General features: G+C 35.9%; 2 protein-coding genes across 4 annotated transcripts in view; one reads left to right on the top strand and one right to left on the bottom strand.

Annotated features, from left to right (window-relative positions):
* The window catches only part of RB1 (RB transcriptional corepressor 1), a 135,901-nt gene that overhangs the window by 43,994 nt on the left and 77,542 nt on the right, over positions 1 to 14,365 (bottom strand). The gene's annotated exons all lie outside the window — the stretch shown is intronic.
* LPAR6 (lysophosphatidic acid receptor 6) lies at positions 126 to 2,417 on the top strand. The gene has a single exon (XM_029210039.1). It carries the CDS (start codon positions 1,089 to 1,091, stop codon positions 2,121 to 2,123), a length of 1,035 nt encoding a protein of 344 aa, XP_029065872.1. The 5' UTR covers positions 126 to 1,088; the 3' UTR covers positions 2,124 to 2,417.

The raw sequence follows: 14,365 nt of genomic DNA, 5'->3' as shown, positions 1-14,365 counted from the left end.
TCATATTAAGATATCACTAACAATTCCAGTTTATAAATACACATACACATTTTAGTTCCAAAAAAAAGTCATATCCAAAACACAAAAGCAATCACATACTGATTTTTGTCCTCTCTCAATTACTACTACCAAAAAGAAAGAAAGAATAAAAAGAAAGAAAAAAAGAAAAGAAAGAAAACTCCCTGAGAGGTGGCCAACATTCCAGAGGCATTTCTGCATAAAAAGAGGTAATGGGCAGACTGCTCAGCTAAACAGTCAGTGGCCCTTTGCAAGCCTCCTAGGTGTATTCCCAGCAGACACGTTATCAGATTAAAGGAACTGCAAACAAACTGGGCTGAAACCTTTCTTTGTCCAAGTCCAGCCTCTTCTTCCTGTGATGTCATACTACAAATCTAGCACGCCTTTCTTTTTCTCTTCAGAGAAAGCCCATCTCACAATACAGCTGGTTACCGAGGAAAAGGCCTCGATTCAGCAAGAGCTAACACGCTTAGGAATTTATTTCGGAACCTTTGAAAGACTCCTCTGCTTACCACTATCTGGGATCCACTGCAGGAATACGGAAGAGGAAAACTTCATTTAGAAGGAAGGAGCAAGAAGTAAATGAGACCGAACTGGGAATGTTTAAGTCTCTGAAACTTTGCGTTGAAAAGCAAAATAAGATTGCTAACTTTAGCTTAAACATTCTGGAGCATAAAGAAACTTTCATTTTGGAATATTCATCTTAACAACTGAAACTGAAGTTTACCAGACGAATAGTTTTCTTCCATCTCAGAACACAGCTTTTATTTAAAATTTATAATCCAATGGATTGGCTTCACTGACTGCGTTTTTTAAACGTAGCCCTGGAATCACGGATTTTCTGGAGATTTGAAAATGAAAATATTTTCTTATTGAAGAACCAAGTGGAAACTTTACAGCAACAAATTTCATGTCTCTTTTGGAGGAAAAAGAAATATTTATAAAATCACGCAAAGATCCAAAGGATTTGCAAATACATTGGAGGTTATAAAGGGGTCACAATCTGAATACCAAAGGAGACCGCAGCTGACCAAAGGACTTCAACACTGTAAACTGGACGTGCCTTTATAATGGTAAGCAATAACAGCTCCCACTGCGTCTATGATGATTCCTTTAAGTACACTTTGTACGGGTGCATGTTTAGCATGGTGTTTGTGCTTGGGTTAATATCCAACTGTGTTGCCATATACATTTTCATCTGCGCTCTCAAAGTGCGAAATGAAACAACAACATATATGATTAACTTGGCAATGTCAGACTTGCTTTTCGTTTTTACTTTACCCTTCAGGATATTTTACTTTGCAACACGGAATTGGCCATTTGGAGATTTACTTTGTAAAATTTCAGTGATGCTGTTTTATACCAACATGTACGGAAGCATTCTGTTCTTAACCTGTATTAGTGCCGACCGATTTCTGGCAATCGTCTACCCATTTAAGTCAAAGACTCTAAGAACCAAACGAAATGCAAAAATCGTTTGCATTGCTGTATGGTTAACTGTGATGGGAGGAAGTGCACCAGCAGTTTTTTTTCAGTCTACCCATTCTCAGGGTAACAATACCTCAGAAGCCTGCTTTGAAAATTTCCCAGAAGCCACGTGGAAAACATATCTCTCAAGGATTGTAATTTTCATCGAAATAGTGGGATTTTTTATTCCTCTAATTTTAAACGTAACTTGTTCTAGTATGGTGCTAAGAACTTTAAATAAACCTCTTACATTAAGTAGAAGCAAAATAAACAAAACTAAGGTTTTAAGAATGATTTTTGTACATTTGGTCATATTCTGTTTCTGTTTCGTGCCTTACAACATCAACCTTATTTTATATTCTCTTATGAGAACACAGACGTTTGTTAATTGCTCAGCAGCAACAGCGGTAAGGACCATGTACCCAATCACTCTCTGCATTGCTGTTTTAAACTGTTGCTTTGACCCTATAGTTTACTACTTCACGTCAGACACGATTCAGAATTCAATAAAAATGAAAAACTGGTCTACCAGGAGAAGCGACTCCAGATTCTCTGAAGTTCAAGGCACAGAGAACTTTATTCAACATAACCTACAGACCTTAAAAAATAAGATATTTGACAACGAATCTACAATATAAGCTGCCTTAAATAAAACCACCGGGACTTCACTGGGACAGAACCTCCAAGTTCCTTCAACTGTGAAAAGTGTTTTCTTGGACAACTATTTCTCCACCTCTGAAAGAAAATAAACATGTGGACATTTTAAAGTTTTTTGTTTTAAAAAAATGTATTCGATGTGTTAAGCATTAAAACGTATTCTACTCTTGTATATACTCCATTTTATTTTTCTGAGCCATTTTGATTTGTACCTTCCTCTTCATTAAAAAAAAAAAAATCCTTAAAGTTGTTCAAACTCTAAAAGTAACTATGATGTAAGTCATGTGGTGACCATCTGTATGGTTTTTGAATGTCTTAGTAATTTTATACTGGATAATTAACAAATATTAAAAGTTTCATTTAAGTGTTTAATACTTTTATTCAGTATATATCTAATTTTGATTTCAATCTGAATTGAAACTACTAATCATGTTTCTTAAACTATAACAACATAAATGAGAAAGAGTAATTTGAAATATTCAGTAAGCGTTTTTACAGCATTTTTCAAAAAACAGTAAAGAATGTAGTGTTCTGTAGAATGACATACTGACACTATTTGAGGCTCTCAAGCAGTCACACTCAGAGATAGTATTTAGGATTTTGTCTTTGTATGCAATTCGTAAAAAGCAGATGCTATCCACACAGTATAGTATGTTTTAAAATTACTCTTTTGATCCATTTTCTGCATTTAACAGCAGCCAATTTAAAAATGATATATGCCACAAAAACTGAGAAGGAGGAAACTAACAAAATGTTATTTTGCTAAGTAAATTAAAAGAAAATACTATTACAGGTACACTTTAAAGGTATATTTATGTCACAATAAATAACCTGTATTTTAAGTATTTTAGATCAGAGAAGCAACCTAGATAGTGAGCTATAATACTTGGCACTTAGAAAGTGATCAACATATATCTTTTGCCCACTGAAGCCACTGAATAGCTGAATATATTATTTCAAGTAGGCAAAATGTTACTGTATGTCAAAATAATTTATGAAGTAAGGACATAGTTCCTTCCATAAAAAGCAGCAAAACTGCAGGGCCAAATAACTAAGTACAATTACATTTTCATTTCACTAAACATAAAAAAGGTATTGCTTTGAGCTATAATTTAGATATAAAGCGCCAATTACACTGAAACTTTTTCATTTTCCAACACATCTTTTTTTACAAATTCAAGCAGTTTTCCAAAGTTAGCTAAAAAAATATTCTTTTTACTTGAGAAGAAAGACATATAATTAAATTTAGCATTCAACGTATCTGATTTTTACATTTTCAATCTTCCAAGTCCTGAATACAACTTTGGACAAACACTCTTTGTTTTAAAGATCTAAATTTGATTTTTGCTGTTCTCTGGATTTGAGCTGCAATGACTTCAAATAAATTATAGTAAGTAAGTAAGCTAAATAAGCAAACCTGTTTTCAAAAAAATAACAGTGGGGGATTTTCTTTAGAGAGCTATAACTTCCTTTAGATAAACCTGAAGCAAAATAAATCCTTAAAAAAAAAAAAAACTAGTGAAGAAATTAAGCATAGTTCTTTATATCCCAAGAGAAGTATGTATGTTGTAAACATGTTTTCTTCAATTGATGCTGAAGTGCCTTTATTTGATATTCTTCAGAAAAAACAAATACATTAAGCACTCTAAACACATACTTTTGAGTTGGAAAGCAACTAACAACTTAACGATGTGGAAGAAAGGGGCAGTGAGTTTGTAACAGATTTCTCAGAGCTTTCCTCGGCTTAAATATCTGTAAGCAAGATCTCAAAGCATGGATGCTATTTTAAAATACAAGCAAAACAGTCATCACATAGTTGTTACTGTGCTCACTGGAGAAATTTTTGTTGCCCGCTTGTCAACAGGAAGATGAGTCAAAAGTTTTATAAGATTCTTCACAAAGTAATACACAACAGATAAATATTAGTTTTCTCATCCAAAACTTCAAATCCTGGGTAAATCTTAACTACAGGGACAGAAAGGGTACTAAAGTTATTTTCCTCTGTTAGCACTGCACTTTAAAGTAAATTATACATTTAGAAGGTTTTCTCTTTCCCCTTTACCCAGAAAACCTGTATTTAAGGAACTCTGAGAATTCACTTTTTGTTTCCTTGGAGTGACAATACAACTCCCCCCCCCCACCGCCGCAGACACTGTGCCCACTGTTTTTAACATCTTTATAAAACAGTAGATGATTTATCTAATCTTCCTTTCCATATTAACTCCCCTCAAAGGAAAAGAAGTAAGACGAAAAAAGTTTCGAGGTATGGAAAAGAGCTTTCCAGCATCCTAATGATTGGCTGTGAACTTAGAAGATCTTTTCTAAGAAAATATCAACCAAGTAGCTAGTTTACCAAAACAATGTATGAAAATATATGTATTATATCCATACATTAAAAGGAACTTAAGACACTACTTTATCAAGGAGTTTTGTCTTCATATTCTACATTCGAAATACCGAAAGTAAATTTGAGGTATAAATCTTAATTATAGAATTGGTATTTAAAGAATCAGTCACTCATTTGAGGAACATAAAATAGAAAATTGAACATCAGCAAATTTCATATACCCAATTGAGAAACATTTAATTTATGACTGGTATGCAGCTATCAAGAATCTGAAGCAACTGCAATTTTGGACCTCTGATGAACGAGGTACCTGGTCTTTTGTCAATGTATTAAGTTACTATCGCCTTGCAGAATCTTAACTATCTCCCAACACCCAAACTTTTTAATGCCTGCATGCCAAACCCAACTGCAGATGTCACAAATGAGGGAAGATGTGACCTGGGTGCTCTTAGTTGTGAATGAACTTTTATATATAAGGTTTTATAAATAGTGCTTCCTAGTGGATGAATCTTAAGGTAATCCTAAGGGAAATTGTTTTTAAAAAGCTCTTTTGAGCTATCCTGAAAACCAAATCATCCATTTATAACATGACTTCTAAGAAATAAATTCCAAATTAAAAAGAACAAATGGACAAATTTAAGGACACAGAACATATTTAAATCAACCAGATTATTTAATGATCAACAATATTTCTTAAATAGCATTTTCCAGAGATCAACATATACACTGTCCTAAAAATCACTAATTCTCAAATTTCTATTTTATCTCTTTCTTCATCTTTTTTTCTTGATGTCTGCTACCCATTTTTTGACAGTCAATTTTATAAAAGTACAAAGAATATCAATTAGACAGGGCAACAGACAGGGATAATTAAAGAGTATGAAATTAACTCCAGGCAAACTTTTTTAGCAAGTCTTTCCCCTTCCTCCATCTCTCAAAAAGATTTATTCCAGGGACTTACCTGGTGGCGCAGTGGTTAAGAATCCACCTGCCAATGCAGGGGACACAGGTTCGAGCCCTGGTCCGGGAAGATCCCACATGCCGCGGAGCAACTAACCCGTGCGCCACAACTACTGAGCCTGCGCTCTGAAGCCCGTGAGCCACAACTACTGAGACTGTGAGCCACAACTACTGAAGCCCATGCGCCTAGAGCCCGTGCTCTCCAACAAGAGAAGCCACTGCAGTGAGAAGCCCGCGCAGCACAACAAAGAGTAGCCCCCACTCGCCGCAACTAGAGAAAGCCAGCGGGCAGCAACAAAGACCCAAGACAGACAAAAATAAATAAATAAATAAACAAATTTATTAAAAAAAAAAAAAAAGATTTATTCCAGTAACTCCTTAAAAGGGTACAAAATTGTCAGTGCTAGAAGCAGTGGCCAAAACAGAATTCAAGATATAGGACTACAGAAGTAGAGATAATTCATGAATTTAATAATCAGTTTTCAAACTCAAAACTTGCTTTTACTCATATAGATTCAACCAATCAGATACCTTTTGAAAATAATTAAAGTTAAATAAATATGGCCAACAGGAACATGAAAAGATGTTCAACATCACTAATTATTAGGGAAATGCAAATCAAAACCACAATATCACTTCACACCTGTCAGAATGACTATTCTCAAACCGTGTTGACGAGGATGTGAAGAAAAGAGAACCCTCCTGCAGTGCTGGTGGAAATGTAAATTGGTGTAGCAACTATGGAAAACAGTATGGAGATTCCTCAAAATATTAAGAATAGAACTACTATATGATCTAGCTGTTCCCCTTGTGAGTATTTATCTGAAGAATACAAAAACACTCGTTTGAAAAGATACATACACCTCTATGGTCACTGTACCATTATTTACAATAGCCAAGATATGGAAACCACCTAAAAGCCCATCAATGGATTAATGGATAAAGAATTTGTTATATATTTGTTTGAATAAATGGTACTCAGCCACAAAAAAAAAAAAAGTCTTGCCATTTGCGACAACATGGATGGATCTAGGAGGTATTCTGCTAAGTGAAATAAGTCAGATGGAGAAAGATAAATACCAAATGATTTTACTCATGTGGAATCTAAGAAAACAAAACAAATGAGCAAACAAAACAAAAACAGACTTATAGATACAGAGAACAGACTGGTGATTACTAGAGAGAAAGGGCTAAGGGGTGGGTGAATTGGGTGAAGGGGATTTACTGTATGGTGATCAACGGTCACTAGATTTTTGGTGATGATCTTTTTGTAATGTATCCAGCTATCAAATTACAATGCTGTACATGTGAAATTTATATAATATTATATACCAATTTTACCTAAATAAAAATAGGAATATCTACAAAAAAAAAAAGAATGAGAAACAAATATGTGTTTTTACAGCAAAGTTATAAGCCATAGGGTGAATGTGCTGAGTTCCATTATCTTCCTATCAAAATGAATTCTGGTAAATTCATAATTTAAAACTGAAAGAGTCTAGAGGTCATCTGATACAACTACTTCACCTTAGGTAGAAGAAACTGAAGAACTAAAAGGCTAAGTAACTTCATAAGGTCACATACAAGTTAAGGTAGAGCCAGGTAAGAATCTGGTTTTTCTGACTTGTCTATTCCTTTAATGGTAGTAAGGGGAGTAGCACATGCAAAGGCCCTGCTGGAGAGAACATGGTATATTGAAAGGATTAAACCAAATCCAAAGTGACTGAAGATCTAGGGCTGAGATCTTACACAGGCCATGATATAGCCACGTTAAGATCTGAGGAGATGTGGGAAGCCCTGAAGGATTTCAGGTAGAAGGACAGACATGATTACATTTGCATTTCAAAAAATCCCATCCCTCTGATTATAAGGTAGAGATGCATCTGTCTTCAGCAAAAAGAAAAAAACAATCACAATAAGAGCTCTATTTATTCAACTGAAATTTAAAGAGATTCTCTTATCCTTTATTTTGATTATATCCTTTCCCCCTTATTAAAATGGACTTTCTTTTTGAAACGATGGAGATGACGGATGGGAGGAATATTTTAATGTTGTTACTTGGCAAAATTAAGTGAGAAGCCCTTGTGGAGAAATTGATACATTCATATACTGCTGGTGGGAAACAAAATGGTACAACTCTAATGCATGGGAATCTGGCAATACCTAACACACACACACACACACACACACACTTTATCCTTTGACCCAGCATTCCCACTTCTAGGTATTTACCCTGAAGACACACTTTCAATAATATAAAAATACATATGTACAAGGTGCAGCACTATTTGAAACTGCAAAACACTGGAAACTCCCTAGATGTCCAAGCATAAACAATTGGTTGAATAAATTACTGCACATGTACACAGTGTAGTACTATGCAGCTTTAATAAGGAATTAAAAAGAGCTCTATGAACTGATATGGAGGAGTAATTTCCAGAAAGTGTTGTTAAATGAAAAAAGTAAAGTGTAAAAGAGTACATATAGTATACTACCTTTTTTGTAAGAAAAAGGCCAAATAAGAAAGCATACATATATCTGATCATTTTACAAAAAGAAACACAAGAAACCAAAACAAAAAATAATAATAAGGAATGGGATGGGAAACAGTGTAGAAGAGATATGGAAGGTTATGACACTTATCTATGTGTAAGATTTGGGGAAGCATGTTAATATTGTACATCAGGAATCAGAAAACCTTTTCTTCAAGGGTTATACGTAAATATTTTAGGCCTGCAGGCTACACAATCCTGCTGCAACTTCTCATCTCTGCATCACAGTGCAAGAGCAGCCACAGACAACAGAAATGAGCGAGCATGGCTGCGCTCCAATAAGACTGTATGTGCAAAGTCGAGTGGCTGGCCTGTGGGCTGTGTGTGCCACCTCCTGTGCTACAGTCAGAAAACTAAGGATAACACGGATGGGAGAGAAAGAGAAAATACCTAGAACTCCTCCTCTATTAGTGCCTGGCACATAACAGGTCTCTGCAATTCACTGCTGAATGAATAAACCTTAAAGTTCTATTAAAAGATGGACCGGAGTTCTAGTCAGGGCTTTGCTACAAACTAGTATAACTATGTTGACCCCTTCATCTCATCTAAGAGGTTTGGACTAGATAACACGTAAGCTCCATGCCATGCCTCACATACTGTTTCTCATTCTAGTCAGTTAAGACGTCCATCCATTCCTTCCTTTTAATAACCACTATCACCACTGTTCCCATGTAACACTGGGACTACTGCGGTTGCTCCCTCGCTCAGCCTGCTTTCTAGTTTCTTCCCTCAACCCATCCAGGACAGATCAACCAGATTCACCTTTTAAATCACCACTTTATGCTGGTCACTTACTGTCCAATTTTAAAAGGTGTCAGATTCTCCATTGACTGAGAGGAAAAATCCAGCTTTAAAGTACAAGATTGTCCAAAATTTGGCCCTGACCTACTCAATTTTCTGGTTTCTGTCTTCCAAACATGATTCTTCCACTGCAGGTTGGTCCCCTACTTGTCCTGTATTTGTAACTCTCACTTTTTTGACTCTAGATATTTAGACACATGACACACTACTTGCTCCTCCCCCACCCCAGTCTGCCCCCTTCTCTGATGAAACCCTTTCCATCCTACAAGGCCCAGTTCAACTCCTAAACAAAACCTTTGATAATGAAGGTTTTTTATTGTCTTTATCACTTATTTGGTATCTTTTTTTCTTACTGCCTTTGTTAGCTATCTTTTTACATGGGCTATGTCTTATTTTCCTAACTAGACACCTCAACCTCCTTGAGGAAAGGGATTATGTTTTGTACTTCTTTGTATTTTCCATAGCACATAACATAGGATTAAAATAGAGGGATCAGAGATTGAAATGAAGGGGCTTAGAGTTAAGAACAAATTAGATGTTACTTGCCTGCCAGACTGAAGATTCATTTTTAATAACCAATATTTACCTACACAGTACCTACTCTGTATTTATCAATGTCGTTCTAATAAATGTCGCATACGTACCCACACACAAAAATGCAAAGAAACTTTTATTTCACCAAACCTATAGTTCATTCAATTCTTCAAACACCCAAGGAAAAAAAGGCAAATTTTCCTTTGTCAATAGTACTCTGATACAAGAATTCAACTCCTGTAGTTATCACCATAACTCTTGTTACTCGATTTATAAATCTTAAACTGTATCTGTTGAATCCCCATCATTTAAATGAGGTTATACAGTTGTTAAAAGAAACTATGTCTTGAAGACATTCTTCATGGAATTATCTGACTTCTCTTTTGGAATCACTGTTTTGTAGGCCTGCTGCATCCTAGGATTTTTCCAGCTTTTTCCTCTCTGCACTCTTGTGATAGATTCACTCTTGCTTAGGTCTCACGATTTCTCCCTTCTAGGATTTCTTTTTAATTTGCTCAAGCATATTCTCTAGTAATTTTATTTTAAAATGGATGTTAAGAGATGAACTTTCTAAGAGATGAACTTTCTAAGTCCTTGCATGTCTGAAAACTGTTTCACTTTACCCTCACGTTTGACGTGTAGGTCAGCTACAGAATTCTAGGTTATCAAACATCCAGTATTCCTGATAAGAACTGCAATGCTGATCTGGATCTTATTCTACTGTAAATAATTTACTTCTTCTCTCTAGAAGCTTTTTATAATTTTCTCATTGCCTATGGAATTCTGAATTTTCACCAAGATGTATCCGTATTTATTCATCCTGCTTGGTACTACGAGCCCTTTCCATCTGATGCCTCCCATCTCTGACTGGCTTAGAAACTTTTCTTCCATTAATTTTTTTTTTTTTTTTTGGCTGCATTGGGTCTTCGTTGCTGCACGCGGGCTTTCTCTAGTTCAGGTGAGCGGGGGCTACTCTTTGTTGCGGTGTGCGGGCTTCTCACTGCAGTGGCTTCTCTTGCTGTGGAGCACAGGCTCTAGGCAGGCGGGCTTCAGTAGTTGCAGCATGCGGGCTCGGTAGTTGTGGCTCACGGGCTCTAGAGCACAGGCTCAGTTGTGGTGCACAGGCCTAGTTGCACCGTGGCATGTGGGATCTTCCCGGTCCGGGGCTCGAACCCATGTCCCCTGCGCTGGCAGGCGGGTTCTTAACCACTGCGCCACCAGGGAAGTCCCTCTTCCGTTAATTTTTTAAAAATTATTATTTTGTGTCCTCCATTTTTTCTGGTCTTTCTTTTAGAGATGAATACACAGATACTGAACTGAGGTACCCCAAAATACCAAAATAAGGGGACTATACCCTAGCAGCACAGTAGTTTTATATATTTTCCTTTTAGGCAGAATCACCTTTCTATTTCTGTTTTTTTCTTCAGGTCTATTGTAGAAGTCTGGATTCACCACAATTTCTGCTCTGCTTCTCCTGCAGGCACCAGCAGGACAGCACAGCCCTGTATGTGTACACGGAAGCTGGGATAGGACCAGGCATGCATCTATATAATTTGTGCACTACACGAAAGCACGGGGCTTCACTGTAAACTCTGCATAGCAAGGCAGGGGTGGTTGCATCCAGAGGGGCATCTTTTTCTAATTCACTAGTACAGAGGGAGGCGGTTCATTTTCCTGATTCCTATAAGCCAGCATGGCCTGAGGTGAGGCATTGGTCCAGATGTTTCATGGACCAGTGGTTCTCAAAATGTGGTGGCTAGACCAGCATTAGCATCACCTGGAAACATGTTAGAAATACAAATTCTTGGATCCTACCCTAGAACCTCTGAGGTTAGGCCCAGGAACCTGCAATCTGCCTTTTTTTTTTTCTTTTTTTTTTGCGGTACACGGGCCTCACTGTTGTGGCCTCTCCCGTTGCGGAGCACAGGCTCCAGACGCGCAGGCTCAGCAGCCATGGTTCACGGGCCCAGCCGCTCCGCGGCATGTGGGATCTTCCCGGACCGGGGCACGAACCCACGTCCCCTGCCTCGGCAGGCGGACTCGCAACCACTGCGCCACCAGGGAAGCCCTTTAATCTGTCTTTTAACAAGCCCTCCAGCCTTTTGATACATGCAAAAGTTTGAGAGCCGGTGGCAGACAGCACTTTAGAAAAACTCTCCTGATTACTGCCACACTCTCTGTACCTTCTATTATTACTTTGAACTTAGAGGCTAAGAATCCCACTTCCACTGTGGGAGTCTTCGCCTACTGTATTCAGTAGTTTTCTCTACTTTGTTGTATCCATCAAACAGACACCTCTTTTACTTTTTAATCCTCAAAATTGAATTAACCCCTAAACTTCCCACTTCATAGTCTTGGTACTGCTGAAATTCACTGCCATGTGGTTTTTTTCCCTTTTCTGTCACTTGTGTAGGGTTTTGGGGGAGAAAGGAGGTAAAAATGTGTGGTCATTTTGCTATCTTAAACCAGAGATAGTCTTGTTTTTAAAAGCAATAACACAGTCTTAGTTACACAAGAAAAAGTTATACTACTTAAACCCTTTCATTGTTGCTAACAAATAACATGCAAAGGGCTTTTTCATCAAAACAAAACAAATCCTTATATTATGAACGATATAATCTTCAATTTAATTTTCTTTAAAAAATGATAATTTTCCAACTGTTTAATCAATTACTAATTGTTAGCTCACATTTTAATAGGGCATAAAAATCTATGAATCATTTTATTATAATTATTTATTTTAAAGTAAAGAAATGTATTTAATTACATGAGTTTAAAATATTTACACTGGACTAAAATTTAGGCTTTTCAGGAAAAAGGATTTTATGTATAGTATTTGATGAAAACAGAAGCAGCCATTTATTTAAATAAAAATGAATAGTACTTAAAACACAGAGCTAAAAAAATTACACCTTTTGGTTTATATGTCACATATGTAATTTTTGCTGATGGCCAAAATAACTGGTTTCAAAATTGTTGTGGAAAAATTGCTATACTTTGTGTTGTGGTCTCATGAGACTTCTTTAGACTGAAACACACATAATATAATTTTAGCTACTTAAGAGAAGGAAAAAGTATGGACATGTGCTAAAGAATAAAAAAGGCCATGTATAAATAGTTTGTCTGCAAGAGATTACAGAGTTGTTCCTAGAGAAATAATTACAAAGGTCAGGGATATCATTTTTGCATTATTATGGTAATTTTTACCCATCTCCATCTACTCAGGCTATTCATTCTTCATTTGAAACTGAACTGTGAAAAGGTTTATGTTCAGACAACCCTGTTCGAATACGTGAGTTAGGTTCTGGTCTAAACGTACACAGTATTAAAAGTGTCCAGTATGCCTATTACAAAGATAATGCAAAAGCTTATATTTTCAAGAATAAGTTTATATTTTCAGGAGTTCAGTACTGGATTAGGGAATCCTATGTTCATTTTTGTTTATTACTCATGTATTAGTAAAAGATAAGTCATTTTACTTTACCTCTCTCATTTTAATGTTTAAGAGAAAAAAATCAAAATGGTAAAACTTAAGTTATAAAAACTAGCATTACTTAATCTGTAAATAAAACTTTTAGACTATTAAATTATCTTAAAACATGGAAAGGGTAAGTATAATGACCAGATAGTAATAAAAATAATACTTTTTATTACTTTATTAATGAGGATAAAAATGACCAGGTATTAAATTCTAAAAAGGAAATGAAACAAAAGATAGCAAGACAGACTTACGTTAGTCTCTGAGAATTCTTAGAGTATAATCAAAATCTAAAAGACAAATGTTAGCCTTTGAGAATTCTTAAAGAGTATAATCAAAATCTAAGAGAAATTATCTGTTATAATTTAATGGAGGCAAGAAACAATGAAACTGAGCAAGAATAATAAAAAGTTTTTTTGAAAGAGTGAGACACAAATACAGCTGTTTCCTACTGTAAGTTTTTTTTAATCATGTTCTAAATCTAGCAAGTACAGGAAGACACCAAAAATACTTTTGATATTTGGGTATTTCTGACAATAACAGAAAATACTAAGAACCAATATGTAAATTAATAAAACCACAAATGCAAAGGTCACTCACATGCATTTTAAAACAGACTAGGTTATGACAGTTTAATTTTAAAAACATGACCTAAATATCTGGAAAAGATAAATGCCAAAAAGTTGGATCTATTTTATAATTAAAGGTAACTGAACTTAGATGGTTTAAGAACAATTGCCCTACAGTGGTTCTAAAATTTTACTAAACTCACCATTAATAACAGCCTCTGATTTGGCTGGAGGAATTCAGAAAATACATTATATAGAATTGAGATCTCATAAGATTCTTCTACTTTTTGTTTCTTGCACATCTAGATTCCAGAGTCCTTCCTCACTATTACAGTCAGGATATGATATGATACAAGTTTAGAGACTGAAAATTCTCAGACTATATTCAGGTAATTTTCTAACATCATGACCTTGTGGAAGATACTCTCTGACCAAGAGTACAAGTGCTTCCATTTCCACAGGTTAAGTACAGAGGATACTTCTAAGCTATTCTTCTACAACTGCTACAATCTCCCTTCTTGTCTGTACTTGAATAATGAACACTGCCCTCAGGGTAATTACTGACATGATTCATAACTAAAAGCACCATAACAAATTCCAACTGCAGTATAACAGAGAACACTGCCCACATTTAACAATGCTGGAATTCAGTTACACCTCTTTCTCCCTGAACTTATTCCGTTTTGAGAAGGCAGTGAGGGAGGAGGAGGTGCCTCGGGAGAAGAGAAGAGTTCTACATACTTGTAGTAAGCTGGGATAAACAGATCCAATACCGTTTAACCGTGTTCTCAGTTCTCTGTTCTTAGGACATCACTGTAGAGTAAAGACAATGAACTGAAGGAAACTAACAATTAATTGTGATGTTTCTAAAATGTACCATTCTCATAAACGTCCATTTATTCCTCACAACAACTCTGATAAGTATTATCATGCCCATTTTACAGATGAGAAAATCTGAGATACAGAGGTATAACTTGCTCAG

The sequence above is a fragment of the Monodon monoceros genome, unplaced genomic scaffold (genome assembly GCF_005190385.1).
Source record: "Monodon monoceros isolate NGI ecotype Baffin Bay Population unplaced genomic scaffold, NGI_Narwhal_1 Super_Scaffold_8, whole genome shotgun sequence".
Classification (NCBI taxonomy): domain Eukaryota; kingdom Metazoa; phylum Chordata; class Mammalia; order Artiodactyla; family Monodontidae; genus Monodon; species Monodon monoceros.
The sequence above is the reverse complement of the archived record's forward strand: the minus strand, read 5'-3'. Positions and strand labels throughout refer to the sequence as shown.